Source organism: Citrus sinensis, chromosome 6, assembly GCF_022201045.2.
Source record: "Citrus sinensis cultivar Valencia sweet orange chromosome 6, DVS_A1.0, whole genome shotgun sequence".
In the NCBI taxonomy this organism is placed as follows: domain Eukaryota; kingdom Viridiplantae; phylum Streptophyta; class Magnoliopsida; order Sapindales; family Rutaceae; genus Citrus; species Citrus sinensis.
The window spans coordinates 15,667,551-15,683,286 of NC_068561.1; the positions used below are offsets into that span (position 1 = coordinate 15,667,551).

The 15,736-nt window shown below is 33.8% G+C and overlaps 2 protein-coding genes, 2 long non-coding RNA genes and 3 other non-coding genes across 8 annotated transcripts; 5 read left to right on the forward strand and 2 right to left on the reverse strand.

Moving 5' to 3' along the window:
- On the forward strand, positions 1 to 1,537 carry LOC102629186 (L-type lectin-domain containing receptor kinase VIII.2-like). Its single transcript, XM_006480872.4, has one exon. It carries the CDS (start codon positions 259 to 261, stop codon positions 1,339 to 1,341), a length of 1,083 nt encoding a protein of 360 aa, XP_006480935.1. The 5' UTR covers positions 1 to 258; the 3' UTR covers positions 1,342 to 1,537.
- Positions 1,538 to 3,276: 1,739 nt separating this feature from the next.
- On the reverse strand, positions 3,277 to 5,241 carry LOC102577942 (tubulin beta chain). Its single transcript, XM_006481335.3, has 3 exons — positions 4,747 to 5,241; positions 4,264 to 4,533; positions 3,277 to 4,164 (listed from the first exon to the last, which is right to left on the reverse strand). Exons 1-3 carry the CDS (start codon positions 5,138 to 5,140, stop codon positions 3,491 to 3,493), a joined length of 1,338 nt encoding a protein of 445 aa, XP_006481398.2. The 5' UTR covers positions 5,141 to 5,241; the 3' UTR covers positions 3,277 to 3,490.
- Positions 5,242 to 5,633: 392 nt separating this feature from the next.
- LOC112498573 (uncharacterized) lies at positions 5,634 to 11,132 on the forward strand. Of its 2 annotated transcripts, none has more exons than XR_008055828.1 (3): positions 5,634 to 5,928; positions 6,555 to 6,592; positions 6,856 to 7,800. It is a non-coding gene; the product is annotated as an uncharacterized LOC112498573 (long non-coding RNA). The 2 variants fall into 2 exon arrangements; XR_003065878.2 differs by lacking the exon at positions 6,856 to 7,800 and adding an exon at positions 10,888 to 11,132 and having other exon boundaries at positions 5,644 to 5,928.
- On the forward strand, positions 5,837 to 5,934 carry LOC112498698 (small nucleolar RNA snoR26). The gene has a single exon (XR_003066117.1). It is a non-coding gene; the product is annotated as a small nucleolar RNA snoR26 (small nucleolar RNA).
- LOC112498699 (small nucleolar RNA snoR27) lies at positions 6,017 to 6,107 on the forward strand. Its single transcript, XR_003066118.1, has one exon. It is a non-coding gene; the product is annotated as a small nucleolar RNA snoR27 (small nucleolar RNA).
- On the forward strand, positions 6,213 to 6,336 carry LOC112498705 (small nucleolar RNA SNORD14). The gene has a single exon (XR_003066123.1). It is a non-coding gene; the product is annotated as a small nucleolar RNA SNORD14 (small nucleolar RNA).
- LOC127903063 (uncharacterized) lies at positions 9,196 to 9,485 on the reverse strand. The gene is made up of 2 exons (XR_008055829.1): positions 9,389 to 9,485; positions 9,196 to 9,249 (listed from the first exon to the last, which is right to left on the reverse strand). It is a non-coding gene; the product is annotated as an uncharacterized LOC127903063 (long non-coding RNA).
- Positions 11,133 to 15,736: the final 4,604 nt, after the last annotated feature.

Below are 15,736 nucleotides of genomic sequence, written 5' to 3' on the forward strand. Positions count from 1 at the left end.
CAGCGACCACTGAGAGAAAGCGAATCAGAAAGTGGCAATAACGAGTAAACGTATTTAATTTTCACAACCTCCAAGCCAAGCCACACCCAACTCCCTCCGATTCTTTACTTTCGTCCTCTGGTTTCTACATTTCTAACCCTGGGAAAAAAAAAGAAAAAAAGATTGACCTACCTACTTTGTATATGGAATCAATTCACAAGACCTAAAATCCCTCACAAAAATACTTAACCCCAGATTCAGCTCATACCCGGTTCAGCAATGGCCACATTCTTCATGTCCAGGTACTTTGCAACACTCACTTTACTCATTTTCCACTTTCAAGTCCTCAACGCAGACCCAAGTTCGTCTTTTTCCTTCAAAAGTTTTGGTAAAGGTTCACACTTGGAGTCCAGCATTGCTTTATATGGGGATGCAAAGGTTGTTAATGGTGGGTCTGTGGTTCAACTCACTGACTCTGTTAGTTCTAGCGCTGGGAGAGTCATGTATAAGAAACCCATCAAGCTTGTTGAAGGTAATACTGGGAATTTGGCTTCTTTTTCGACAAACTTCTCATTTTCAATGTCTAAGGAAAATGGTGATGGTTTAGCTTTTATTATGGTTCCAAGTGGTTTTAATCTTAGTGTGTCTGCTAACACCTCATTTGGGCTCTCTCCGGAAATGGATAAAAGTAAATTTAGAGTTGTTGCTGTTGAGTTTGATACCTTAAGAGATGTTAAGTACGGTGATGTGAATGGGAATCATGTCGGAATTGATGTGGGTAGTCTTGTTTCTGTGAAAGTGAGCAATGTTTCATCTCACAACATTGTGTTGAATAGTGATAAGAAATTGAACTCTTGGATTGATTACGAAGCTAGTTCAAAGAGACTAGAGGTCAGATTGAGTTATCTTGATTCAGCAAAGCCGGTTGATCCACTGCTCTCATACCCAATTGACTTATCCAAATTGTGGAATAATGAGGAAGTGTTTGTGGGCTTAAGCTCTTCGAATAGGAATTCTTCACAGATTTGTAATCTGTATTCATGGAGCTTTAAGCTAAGGCATGTTCCACATTGGATGCATTCACAGCCACTGGATCCAAAGACTTTTGTTAAGAACTTGAAAACACCTCCCCAGCCACCTCCCAAGCGGAGTGACTGCCTGTTGAAAGTGCTTGGTGCGCTGATTTTTGGTACAGCTTGTGGAGCTTTGGGAGCATCAATTGTGTTGTATTTGTGGACCATCTTTGCAAATAAGCGCCCGGTGGTGCCAGTGACTGAGGAGTGTGCTGTGCACCTTGCAGATTTCGAGTATGAGAAGTTCAAAGTATTGGTAGATAAAGCCGTCGAAGATGGCAAAAAGTAGATGAATAGTTGGAACCCAGTTGCTTGTTTTGTGTTGTAAATTCATGTTGTTTTTTGTGCCAGTAGTTCAGGCTTTGTTATGTGGGTTGTAACTGATGATCAAATGTGAAAATGTAATTCTCTATTACATATTGTCTGATGACTATTACATGTTGTCTGATGACGGGATTAATGAAGCATTAACTTTTAATTGAGAATGTGCAACTCTTTATAATACTTGAGGAAGTGCATTTCCTTGAAACTATAATTGCTAGGTCGTGTCAAAAGTTTGATTTTAGCCTCCAATTCATAGGTAATAATCAAATGCATACCGAGCTCTGTTCTGCCTATTTTGACCTGAACTTGCTGCTGATCCTCTGATTCTAGTAACTTAGCTTTGCTGGCATATAGATTGTTTAATCATGGTAATTGGTAAAGAGTGGCCCAAGAAGAGAATGGCTTCATGAATTTTGTCACATTCTTGAGATTAAATGATCACTAGCACGCGTTTGAGCTGCCAATCCTTTTTACTTGGCTGCTGTGTTTTGATGCTTAATGGTGAAGGCAGAATAAAAGTATACAAGCCTTGTGGTATATGAATATGCTGTCCCAGACCTGAAAGTGTTTGAGATTTCTAGAAATTCCAGTTCCTTGACCCTACTCTGATTTTGGATCCATATCCTGTACTGAGTTGAGTGTTTCGCAACTTTTACAACCTGTCATCCTCTACAATCAAGGGATACGTGCAATGTATCCTTTTAACGGAGTTTCTATCTTTGCTTAATGTTACAATCACAGTACGAGAGCCTACGCTGTATTAACCATTCCACACCGTTTCCTGCCACCATCGATTCATATTTTAGAACTTCTCTAAAAAACTCTATTAATTTTACTATTTAAATATATATTTACTTACCTATGTGCTAAAAAATAGAGTGAAAAAATATATTTTTCTTCTGTAAAAGGCTCTTCAAATATAAACAAGTTAATATTATTTTAATCAAATAAATATTTTTTCAAAGGAAAAATAAATGGTAATTAAAACACTTATCTCTCTCTTTAATAAAAAAAAATAAAATATAAATTGAAGAGTGAGAAAACAGCTATACAAAATTGAAGAAAGAAAATTATTTTTTATTTGAAAAATCTTAATTAAAGTGTATTTTGAAGTCTTAAATGCTAATATGATTTTTCAAATAAGATTTTAGTACTTATTTGAAAAACCACACAGATTCTTCAAATAAGTAATTATTTGAAAAACCACATAGATTCTTCAAATAAGTACTTATTTGAAAAAATAAGTATTAAAATCTTATTTGAAGAGCCTTTTAGAGATATTCTTAGTAATGATATCATAGACTCCATCTTTTTTTCTCCTTCTACTGAGTGTGGGTGTTACTAATCAAGGTTCAATTACTTATCAAGGTTCAATCTCATATATTTCATGTATGTACTAATGGGATGGCATATTATGCATGGATCGAAACCTTGTAAGTGGAAACCTAGTACAAGATGACCAATGTGTATTGATGTGTTCCTTTGGTTATCATCCTTTGAAATTTGAATTGTTTCCCATGATTTGATTCTTCACTAATTTTTCACTTAATTGACCTCAGCTTGAATTGAACGAAACAAAATGCCGAACTCATATTTAATCTTCAAACACAAGAATACCAAGATCATCAGGGTTTGGACGGCATTAATTTCAATTCTGATTTTAGGTTAGTTACATTTTCCGTAGTTGTCTTTTTGTAATCTAGTTTTATCCCTTGATAATTAACCATGAAAGTGCTGCAAATTAGCTGGCCAAATAAAGGCGAAATGGAAGCTTGCCCAACATTATTTGGCAAATGTGGCAAAACTCCTAGCAAATCATTTTCTTGGTATCTCAATCATATCCAAGAAACCAAGTAATGCGATTTACCGTAACTAACTCTCTATTGAGAAACAAGTCATATAAACATAATAAGCATTTCATAGAAATTGATTATATGAACTTTTTCTTGCTCAGTTCTCTGCGATGACAAAATGGAAAATGAAAGAACAAAACCAAAAGCTTTTAGATAACATAATTGGCATACCCCTTCTGGATCTATAATTGCCAAAGACTGGCAACCAGAAATTAAAACTTCTAACCAACCATTACCAAATCAGACACAACATGATCAGGTCTACATGTCATGAACTTCCTCTTCTTCATCCTCATAATAATCCTCTTCAGCTGTAGCATCTTGGTACTGCTGATACTCAGAAACCAAATCATTCATATTGCTCTCTGCCTCAGTGAACTCCATCTCATCCATACCTTCGCCGGTGTACCAATGAAGGAAAGCCTTCCTCCTAAACATAGCTGTGAACTGCTCGCTCACACGCCTGAACATCTCCTGAATTGAGGTCGAGTTTCCAATAAATGTTGATGCCATTTTCAGGCCAGTTGGAGGGATATCACAAACAGTTGATTTCACATTATTGGGAATCCATTCCACAAAGTAAGAAGAGTTCTTGTTCTGCACATTGATCATCTGCTCATCAACTTCTTTAGTGCTCATTTTGCCCCTAAACATGGCTGAGGCAGTCAAGTAACGACCATGGCGAGGATCAGCTGCACACATCATATTCTTAGCATCCCACATTTGCTGGGTGAGCTCCGGGACAGTCAAAGATCTATATTGCTGAGAGCCACGGGATGTCAAGGGAGCAAATCCCACCATGAAAAAGTGAAGCCTAGGAAAAGGAATGAGATTAACAGCAAGCTTTCTAAGGTCAGAGTTTAATTGACCAGGGAATCTCAAACAACAGGTAACTCCAGACATTGTAGCAGATATCAAATGATTCAGATCACCAACTGCGCCAACAAAAGAGTTTTAAAATTTAGTTACCACTGAAAACCAACTACAAAAATTAAGCAAAAAGACAAATGATGACAATGAAAGATCCAGCTTACAGCTTGGAGTGCTGAGTTTGAGAGTGCGGAAACAGATGTCGTAAAGGGCTTCATTATCAAGAACCATACACTCATCTGCATTTTCAACTAGCTGATGTACAGAGAGAGTAGCGTTGTAAGGCTCAACAACAGTATCAGAGACCTTAGGAGATGGGAAAACTGAGAAAGTAAGCATCATTCTATCCGGGTATTCCTCTCTTATCTTTGATATCAACAAAGTTCCCATCCCGGAACCTGTCCCTCCTCCCAGAGAATGGCACACCTGAAATCCTGCATTTCATAACCCAATTCAATAATCCCCACGTTTCTCGTACCACGCCCAATAGATTTTACGAATTTAACCAACTAAATCACGCAACATAATATAAAACAATAATAACTATTAATAAACTTTCAGTACTATGTCCTAAATTTAGATTTTAGACATATCGTAACAAATACTTGAAATTCTTGAAATAAATTTTAAAGGTATAAAGAACAAACCCTGCAAGCAATCGCAGTTCTCGGCTTCTTTACGAACAACATCAAGCACAGAGTCAATCAGCTCAGCTCCTTCAGTATAATGCCCCTTCGCCCAGTTGTTTCCGGCGCCGGACTGGCCAAAGACAAAATTGTCGGGCCTAAAAACCTGACCGTACGGACCAGACCTGACGCTATCCATGGTCCCAGGTTCAAGATCCATGAGCACGGCCCTAGGCACGTATCTCCCGCAACTTGCCTCGTTGTAATACACATTAATCCTCTCAAGCTGCAAATCGGTATCCCCTTGATACTTTCCGGTCGGGTCTATACCGTGCTCGGCGCAAACCACTTCCCAGAACTTGGATCCGATTTGGTTCCCGCATTGGCCCCCTTGAATGTGAAGGATTTCACGCATTTTCTTCTTTTGGGGTTTCTTGATTAGCGAGATTTGCAGAGGATATTTTCAGGGGATTCTTCCTTTTTCTTTTTCTTTTTTTAAAGAAGAAAGGGAAATGGGAGAGGCGGGTTATTTATAGAGAGGATTTTAATCTAACGGTTGGATTATTGTGTGGTGATTTCAACGGTGGAGCGGGGATGTGTTCGGGTGGTTTTATTTTGAATCAGTTATTAACTATGGTTGGTTTCAAATTTCAAATTTAGAGTCCAGCTGGATATAACAAAAAACCAAACCGAAAATTATGGAAATTAATTTAAAGTTGTATTGTGTTGGCAGATCCTAATGAAGCCACGTACTTAAAGCCACGTTATGTTGTAATGTATTATTGATTTTTTGATTTAATTAGTTGTTCTATCATGACTCCGTGACTATGATTGTGAAATTGTCATAACTACGTGGGCTTTTTTTTGGGCTGGGCTATGTAATCCAATGGCTTTAAACCCTTTTGTCAAACGGAAGCCCAACCCAAAGACCGAACTCCCCGGCCAAGCGGATCCTTCCAGAGTTGGGGTTAGGGTTTAGTTTCTCTCTCTTATAAATACAAATAACAAGTCTCCAACGGCACGGCCGATTAATCGTAGCTCAGCTGTATTTTCTTTTTCGTCCATCTTTAAGACGTGAGCCTTTTTTTTTTTTTTTTAATTTTGTAAAATGGGGGCATCGGTGATGAGGATGATAAAAATTGTTATCCTTGCACTTTGATTGCTACTGGCGGTGAAGAAAGTAATGGGGAATTTTTCTCTGAGGTGCTCTCCTATTTACTTATCTGCTGCAAGTTCAAATTTTTATATTTTAATCATCAAATTGATTGATTTTGTTTCGTTTTGTTTTGTTTTTGGATCAATGATGTTATTATTATACTGCGTTATCTATCTGCAACTCCCTAAAAGGAATTGAAGATACTCGTTGTTGGCTGAGATCCAAATTTATCAAACTTTTTATGATTTTGTAAATTGGATATAGTTGTGATTTTTGGTTGAAAATGAAGAATTCTTTTTGGGGCAAGAAATTTGTTATTTGTAGTTTATGCGGTCAATGATGACAACTCTAAAGGCTTGTTTCTCAAAACATTCGCAGTGGCCGCCTAAGAGCTTTCGCCTTCGCCGGGCTTGAGAGCTTATGCTGCCTTAATCCTTCCTTGGATGTCTGAGACCTTAATTTGGCACTATTAATCTATTGCTTTTATGTTTTGGGCACTAGAATTTATTAGTTTTATTGACATCGCAGGAATCAGATCTGTAGTTAGAGCTGATTGTACTGGGGATTTTATGTGTTAGAAGTTGTTTGTTTTATTGGTTTACTTTCACTTCCCATGTGTTATTTATTTTCCTTTAACATACCCTGTAAAGCTATTCATTTATGTTTTGTGCAGTGATATTTCCCCACATCTCTGCATTGGGATGCTTCTGGGTAAGTGGCTTTTAGTTGATTATGAATTAATTATGCTTGATCCCATTTGCTAATTGTCTAGTAATATTTTGTTATGATTATTTCTTTTATATGTTAGTAGTTACTTTATTTCTTGTGTTGTAAGTTTTACTAGATTTTGTGGGTATTACAGGCTTATAATAGAAAAGTTCAATTGAGACATAAGATGGATAAGTAAAATAAAATAGTGTTAAAAAGAACACATTTAACAAAATGAAATGTAAATGGTGTTTTCTTTGTGTTAGGTAATATTCATCTATGTTGTATTTGTGGCACCATATTGGAACATGGTCACGGATGGCAATTGGGTCGCTCCATATTGGATATCCATCCAATTGAATTGGATAATATCCTTTCAAAATTTTTCGAACCTGGATATTTTAAAATTATATCCAGAATAATTATTTTTACCCGATATCCATTTAACCCAACACAAGTTTAAAAAATTTTAATTTTATAAAATGATAAATAAAAAATGTGATAAGCAAACAATTGTAAAAATACTAAAAGTAAGAAAACACAAAATTGTCCTCAATTAAAATATTTATTGTCAAATATACCCTCACAACAAAATTATAGAAAAATATTTAAAGTTTTGAAAATTTAGAAAAATTCACCGTTGACATTGTTTCATCACCAGAATCATTACTATTCCAATCTGGCAAGCAAAACTTCATCCAATGTTGATATAGCTTACATAAATCTATTGGAAGCGATTAGCAGCAATCACAAAAAGAATAAAGATACACACGTCGCAAACGTGCGACGGTTGGCCATGTGGTGGCCGTCGCTCTTCTTGATGCGCATCTGCCTCCATCATTTGTTAGTTTCTAAATCAAACACCACTTTTAGATAGATCATTGAATTTTTGATTTGTTGGTTTTGGATGTGTCGACTATGAGTGATTCTCTGGCAGCGGCGTTGGAAGAGATGGTGGCACCTGCGGCGGAATTATGCGGCAGAATTATGCTGTAATTTTTTTTTAAAATTTTTAAAAAATTCGTTAATTAATTTTTTTATTACAATATTTTTATAAAAATAATTTTAATTAGCTTTTAAAATTAATGATTTTAAGAAATAAAAAATAATTATTTTTAATATAAGGCATCATTAATTAACTTTTATTTTATTTATTAACATGTGATATTATTTTTTTAAATTTAGAAATACAAATTTAATGTCTTTGGACATTAATGAATATCTATATTTGTGTGGATAAAATCTATATACATATCTAATTTTTGATATTGGATATGGATATGGACATATCTATGAAATATTGGATATGGACATGGATAAATCCATCATGGATAATAATGGATTTATACGCGGTTGAGCAATATCCATGGATATTTGTTATTCCTAAACATGGATGCAAGGGAAAACAATCTATGTACATGAAACGAGATTGACAAAATATATGGAAATCAAATTCTTACTATTGCGCTCTATTATCACTTGAAGCACGGGTTGGGCAATTTTCAAAATTATGGTAATTGCGACTCTGTAGAATCATAAATGTGGTGGTAAACTAACACAAAAAAGAGAACATTATAATGTACGTGGCTTTATTTAAAGCTTACATTCACGAACAAAGATTGAAAGATAATTTTATTAACAAATGAGAGTTATAAATAAAATTAGGAACTACTCTTAAAATATAATAATTCAATACACCTAAATGTATTTTCTTTATATTCAAGGGAATGCTTTCTCTATAATCTTGAAGAGTTCACTTACAAATGATCTTAACTCATATAATTTGGGATGCTATTGGAATGAAAAATAAGACTTCTATTTATAGAGAAAATTGTTTACATTATTACACTAATTTTAAACAATTTTAACAATTAAATTTGGCAAACCTTAGCAATTTATCTTCAAGTTCAGTGCCTAATTTTGAATGCATGCATGTTTTTTTTTTCATTGCATACACCGATCAATTGACTTTTCAACAATTTTCTATTTCGGTTAGGATTGTCCAAATATGAGTTGAGTATTAATGAATCATTATTTTTAAAGTAATTTTTCATTAAGGATCCAAAAAGTTCTCCATCTTGACTTGGATACTATTAAACTCCTCATAAAATCATCTTCCAAACTTTATTTTCCTTTCTGTTTGAAACTTGTAGGATATTGATTAAATTTAGATAATGTTTAAACTTGATTGCTGTCATCACCTTAGTCAATATATATGTGATATTCTCTACGGTCTTGATTTTGTTGAAGAAGAATCTTCATTTCATCAACAATTTTCCTCACAAAGTGAAATCATACGTTTATATGCTTTGTACGTGTATGATAATCTTAGTTCTATACTAAGTAAATAACACATTGAATGTTGCAATACATGCTAACATATTCTTGGACTAATTTCAAGTTTTTAAGCAAGTTTTGTAATCAAATAGCCTCTTTAATAACTTTTGTAATTGCCATGTGCGCGACCTTTGTGGTCGACAATGCAACTATATACTGTAATGACTTCTAATTGATTGGCGCCCTAGTAAAAGTAAATTCATATTGGATGGTTAAATGTTGTTTGTTTAAATCACTAGCTTAATCAAGATTAACGTTCCCAATATTGCTTCAACGACAAAAGGAAAGAGAAAATGCTTGGTAGTAGGACAGTAGGAGTTCACCTTGATCAAGCATATCATCTTGCTTGAGTAGATTTACGGTATTTTGAATGTATTGCAGAGTCCATTTCATAGTTTGCTAATTTTTTTCAACGACAAAAGGAAAGAGAAAATGCTTGGTAGTAGGACAGTAGGAGTTCACCTTGATCAAGCATATCATCTTGCTTGAGTAGTAAACTAATATTTACAGTATTTTGAATGTATTGCAGAGTCCATTTCATAGTTTGCTATTTTTTTTTAAGTGCGTATACTTGTTTGCTATACTATTGCATGTGAAATGTCAAACCTTGTAGACATCATTGTATACATCAAGCTATTAATTGCATTTGAATATGGAACTTGCAACATGTATTTTAAGATTGTACGTATACCTGCCTTTTATACTAGCTGCATGTAGAAAACATGAAATGAGAAGTGAACAGGTACTTACAGGTTTTGTCGACTTAATCATGCCAAATTATTGTAGTAACTTCCTCAAATATTACTTTTGACTCAAGTTGGCTTTGTTATAACCTTGATCCCTGCATATCTCCATGTTAAGAAATTTTCTTAGTTTTTCCCTAAATATTTCATCTTAAACTCTTGATTGAGTTGTAACTTAAACTTTTCAATCTCATCTTTGCTCTTCAATGTTATTAGAATGTCATTGACATACAAAAGTAAAAATATGAAGAATCTCACTTGTAGCTTGAGAAAATGTATATAATGATCAAATTCATTTCTTGTGTACTTTTCAATTGGTTGGTGTATGCAATGAAAAAATATATATTCAAATTGAAAAATATGTATGCATTCAAAATTAGGCATTGAATTTAAAGACAAATTGCTAAGGTTAGACGTCGAATTTAATTGAAAAAATTGCTCGAAGTTGGTGTAATAGTGCAATCAATTTTTTTTCTATAAATAGAAGTCTTATTTTTCATTTCAATATCATCGCTAATTGTGAGAGTTTAGAGCATTTATAAGTGAGTTCTTCAAGAGTATAAAAAGAGCATTCCCTTGAGTGCTATGATGATCCATTTGGGTGTACTGAGTTATTGAATCTTGAGAGTAATTTGCATTTTTATAACTCGCATTTGTTAGTAAAATTAATTTTTAATCTTTGTCCGTGGATGTAGGCTTTAAGCCGAACCACATAAATTATTGAGTTATCTTTTCTTTACATATGTTTACTATCACATTTATTTTTCTTCAGAAGTCGCAATCATCATAACATTGATAATTGTTCAATTCGTTCATCCATAACAAATGATATTAGAGTGCAGCAATTGGTTTAGAATCGATGGTTTGTATCTGGGATATACGGTACTATTCACGTATATGGTATTATTCACGAATACGATAGAGTTAATAGTTTGTACTCGGGAGTATTAGGAGCCTGCAGTGTGGTTTTATGAATTAGTGCGCGTTAGAATTACCTAAGGAGTTTGGATTTTAAGTTGGACTGTTTTGACTCCTTCAATCTTTTATGAAAACTTTTATGGTGTATTATTTATACAAAGACACATAGGCATTGTTTGTTTGGGTTAAATAATTAAAAAAGGATTATAAAGGTGTCTTCGTCGTCTTCGTAAACAAGTACTACTATGAAGAATGCAAAATGTGAAGTGGGGAAATTGATGATACCAGTAATTTTGGCAGGTAGTAGTGTGAGGTGTTGGATGTTTATGTTTGCAAAAATTAGAGATCGCCCCTAAAGAAAAGTCTAACAAGAGGGATGACAATGAGTGGATAAACACTAATAGATAGGCTTGTGGTACTATTTGCCTATATCTGACTAAATATTAGAAGTATTATCATGAGGGAGACATCAGTGAAAAAATTATAGAAGACATTGGAAGAAAAGTTTTGAAAATAAACTTTATATGGAAAAAAAAATCTATCGATTAATGTATGCATTTGGTATGCTGATGAATGACAATTTGAACTCATTCATCAAGATATTGCGGATTTTCTAAAGTTAGATGAGAAATTTGTAGACGAGTATAAAATATTATTGCTATTGAATTCCATTCCTGATGAATATGACCACCTTACCATCATTTTGCTTTAACAGAAAGATAATGTCACATCCGATGTTGCATGCATTGTGTTGTATAACTTTGAGATTAGAAAAAAAAGGATCACATGGATACAATTGTAGAGGTATTGACAACAAAAGGTATTTCATAAAGCTGCAACCTAGAAAAATGAGCAAGTATAAAAGGACGTCTGCCAAAGATAAATGTGTTTTTGTTGTGAGAAAGGGTATTGAAAAAAGAATAGTCCTAAGTTACAAAAGGACAATGTTATTTTTTTTTTCATGTGTAGCGGAGCATGATAAAGGATTAGATTTTAGTTTGATTGTCATGACATGACGTTGACATGTTACTCATATGAGTGTATTCTAAATTTAGATTGTGCTTATCATATGTATTCTAACATGGGCTGATTTTCTAATTTCAAAGAGTTAGACGGTGGAGTTGATTTTATAAGCAATAATAATGTTTGTATTCAATGCAATTGAAAAATCATGACGACTCAATTTAAATCTTAATGGACATTCATTATGTACAAAGCTTTAAGAAAAATCTCATCTCATTTGGAGTTTTAGAATCCAAAAATCATTGTAAGTGATGGATTCTTAAAGGTAGTAGCTTGTACACTGACGATGTGAAAAACACAAAAATAAATAACTTGTACTATTTTCAAAGGAGTACAGTTATTGGATCAGCATCAATAGGTTTTGGAAAAAGATGTAGATGCAGAAATAATTTTGTTGTCGCATATGTATTTGGAACATGCTAGTGAAAAAAATTTTTGCTGACTTTGGTGAAGCAAAGCTAATTGAAAAATACAAATTCTTGCAAATTGAAATTTTGTGTGAATATTGTGTTCTGGGAAAGCAAGCAAAGAAAAGGTTTGATTTTTGTAATTCACGACATGAAATTTTGGAGTATGTTCATAGTAATAGGTGGGGACCTATCAGAGTGGTTTCTTTGGAAGGCATGCACTATTTTGTTATTTTTATTAATGATTATTTAAGAAAAATGTGGGTGTATTTGATAAAGAGTAAGAATAAATTTTTAGGCACATTTCTAAAATGAAAGAAGATGTCGATATTCAAACTGGTCGAAAAGTTAAAAGTTTAAATAATGGTGGGAAATTATTGAAAGGTCAATTAGCAGGTGCATGCAATGTAAAAAATATATAAAAGAATTATGCATTTAAATTGAAAAATATGCATGCATTCGGAATTTGGCACCGAGCCTTAGCAATTTGGATGTAAATTCAACGCTTAATTTTGATCGCATGCATGTTTTTCAATTTGAATGCATGTTTTTTTTTTCATTGCATGCACTGACCAATTAACTTTTAAACACTTACCATACATGGATTACAAGAGTGATATACATCAATCTTTCAAACATATCTTTATTTATATTATTTATAGTATCATATTGAAAAGGAAATAATTAAGTAGATAAAAGGAAGCTTTATTACTATAGAAGAGAATATAAGATTTCACCCAAAACTCTTATTACAAGGTTGGATACTGGATTTAAGACTATTACTCGATGATCCAGCACACTATTAGGGAGTCCCTTATATAGGCACCAAAGGAATCTCTTTTTACTGTTTACATCATTGCATCTTATCTTAATGAAATCTACTTTATGACTCATCACTTCTTTATGTTACATTACACAATACATTTTTATCACTAAGGAATCTACTTTATAACTCAACACATGTAACTCCACACACTTGTCACTTATTTACAACTCAACACATGTGACTCCACACACTTGTCACTTATTTATTAGTAATTATTCATCATTGCTTTCGCTGGCGCGGTTCACTACTTCTTCTGCCTACTTTGAACTGTTATGTGGATCACTCCATGTAGGGTTTTGCTCATATATGTAATATTATTCCTATTCACCAAATTTCTTGTCGAATAGTTCTTCATCGTCCATTAGTTCAGGTAGGGAAATATTTGGCGGTGGCTGCACTATTTGTTCTGGTTGTGGCCACTCGATGTAGTTTAGTTAGTTATCTGTTCTGGTTATTAAGATTTCATTTTTTAAAGATGGATAGCGATGGTGGGCTTCACTGAATTGTCCCGATTAATAGCCACTCTCTTGTTTTTATTGGATTCTTTAATCAATATTGCACCCTAATAATGATCATTAACATCTATTTGAAGAATGAAGTGTCAATTGTTAGGTATCTTTAATAGTAGAAATGATTGACACTTTAGCTTTAACTTATTTATTGCCTTTGTTACTTTTGCCGACCACAGTGAAAATCCTTGTTTTTAGATGCTTTGAGATCTGACTTGTCAGCTTTGAGAGACCCTGGATGCTGGATATGCTTTGAGATCTTACTCCTTTATTGGATCTACTTTTTAAAGGATAGACATATTATTCTACAGCCATATAATGCAGAAAAAATATATGAATTCTTGACAAATTGTCAAACAAAAAGCAGATCCAGCAATTTTTTAGTATTATCAATTATGTAGCTGATCATATCTAAGATATTTCAAAGCTAACAAGCCAGATCTCAAAGCATCTAAAAAATGGATATTTACTGTGGTCGGCAGAAGAAACAAAGGCAGTAAATAAGTAAAAACTAAAGTGTCAGTCACTTCCACCATTAAAGATACTTGACAATAAACATCTTATTCTTTAAACATATGCTAGTGATCATTATTAGGGTGTAATATTGATTGAAAAATCCAATAGAAACAGGAGTCTCTGGCTATAAAACGAGACAATTTAGTGAAGGCAAACACCATTATCCATCATTAAAGAAAGACGTCTTAACAGTAATCAAAGGCATCAAAAAGTTCGAATTATTTCTTTCTCTCACACAATTTGTAATTGAAATATATTACAAATATCTCCAAGGACTACTCAAGAGAAAAAAAGGAGAAATTTTGGATCCTCTAGCATGGTGGTCCAAATCCCTCCCACGATTCAAGTTTGAGCTGAAGCATATTAAAGAGAATCTAATCTATGGCAGATTAACTTTCCATACCAATAATAGCTTTCTCAATGGCATCAACTAGTAGAAAACTATCAAAAGGGTGACATATGAAGATAATCTCTTTCATATGCAACCTCTCAACCTTTATCTCTTGCTTACCACAGAAAATCAAAGATATAATCTTTGAGAAGGTCATTGATCATTGGAACAACCCTAACAATCTAAATAGCAATGCTTTTCATTAGAGAGCGTGGATGTTAATGAAGATGTAAGAGTTCAGGTATACCATCAGAGGATAAGGATGTCATTGACCATTCGAGTCATTTCCTAAACAAGACTAGATGCACGAAACAGTGTTCAAGATTTGCCCAATGTTCCATTACATAATAGATGAGAATACCAATTGGGGGCATGCTACATATTTTGGCTTTGGCTAAATATGTATTTTGTTGCCATATTGTTTAAGTCTAATCTCATCCGCACCAGTCGGTGATACAACAAAGGCAAATGGTTTGATAGAATGTTTGCCCCAATCTTTGAAGATATTTTTACCCTCAAATTACTCAATGGGTATCATTTGACTTATAGTACTATTGTTATGGTACAATTGAAGGATATTTGGGGAAGAACCAAGCCGTCATTCATCCAAGTTATGGAACATGACCACAAAAATTATGAGACTGACTGTATGTGGCATGGTTGTTTTAGAGTTAGGAAAACTTTGGCAGAAGTTTACGGTACGGAGCCAATGTACAATACTCACAGTCTCATTTCTCCACAGGTCTAATCAACCCCAGATCTATTATCGCTAGGAGATTAAAAATGCTCATATGCATGGAGATAAGGAAACTGAGATTGAAATACGAGAAAGACATCTTGACTGGCTCAACCGACATGGTAGACCACAAGATATTAATCTATGGGAATCTACTCGGATAAAATGCTTAAAAGATCATTTTGCGGAACTAGATAATTGGTTAAACTATGACTAGTGGCCACAATTAAACCATATAGTATAGTGACCACGAAATATTCCCCTACTTGAAGCAATGAGTGATGAAGAACTATTTGACATGAAATTTAGTGAATGGAAAAAAGATTATATCCAAGGGCGAAACCCTCCATGAATTTATCCAAATAACAGTTCAGAATAGGTGGAACCAACAATAGGCCGCACCAGCGAAAGTGATGGTGAATAGTTACCAATAAATAAGCAACTAGTGTGTGGAGTCACATGTGTTGAGTTACATGTGTTGAGTTGTAAAGTAGATTTCTTAGTAATAAGAATGTATTGTGTGATGTAACATAAAAAAATGATGGGTCATAAAGTAGATTCATTTAAGATAAGATGTAATAATGTAAACAATAAAAAGAGATTCCCTTGGTGCTTATAAAAGGGATTCCCTAATAGTATGTTGGATCGTCGAGTAATAGAGTTTTAAGTCCAATATCCAGTCTTGTAATAAGAATCTTGAATGAAATCTTGTATTATCTCTTTATAATAATAAAGCTTTTT

What these genes read in the sequence shown, in the direction of transcription:
- LOC102629186 (XM_006480872.4), top strand. Translation starts at nt 259, where the DNA reads ATGGCCACATTCTTCATGTCCAGGTACTTTGCAACACTCACTTTACTC.
- LOC102577942 (XM_006481335.3), bottom strand. Translation starts at nt 5,140, where the DNA reads ATGCGTGAAATCCTTCACATTCAAGGGGGCCAATGCGGGAACCAAATC. An exon ending in GAACTGCGATTGCTTGCAGG is followed by an intron (nt 4,534 to 4,746) that starts GTTTGTTCTTTA and finishes TATGAAATGCAG; the next exon opens with GATTTCAGGTGTGCCATTCT. An exon ending in CAAACTCAGCACTCCAAGCT is followed by an intron (nt 4,165 to 4,263) that starts GTAAGCTGGATC and finishes TTGTTGGCGCAG; the next exon opens with TTGGTGATCTGAATCATTTG.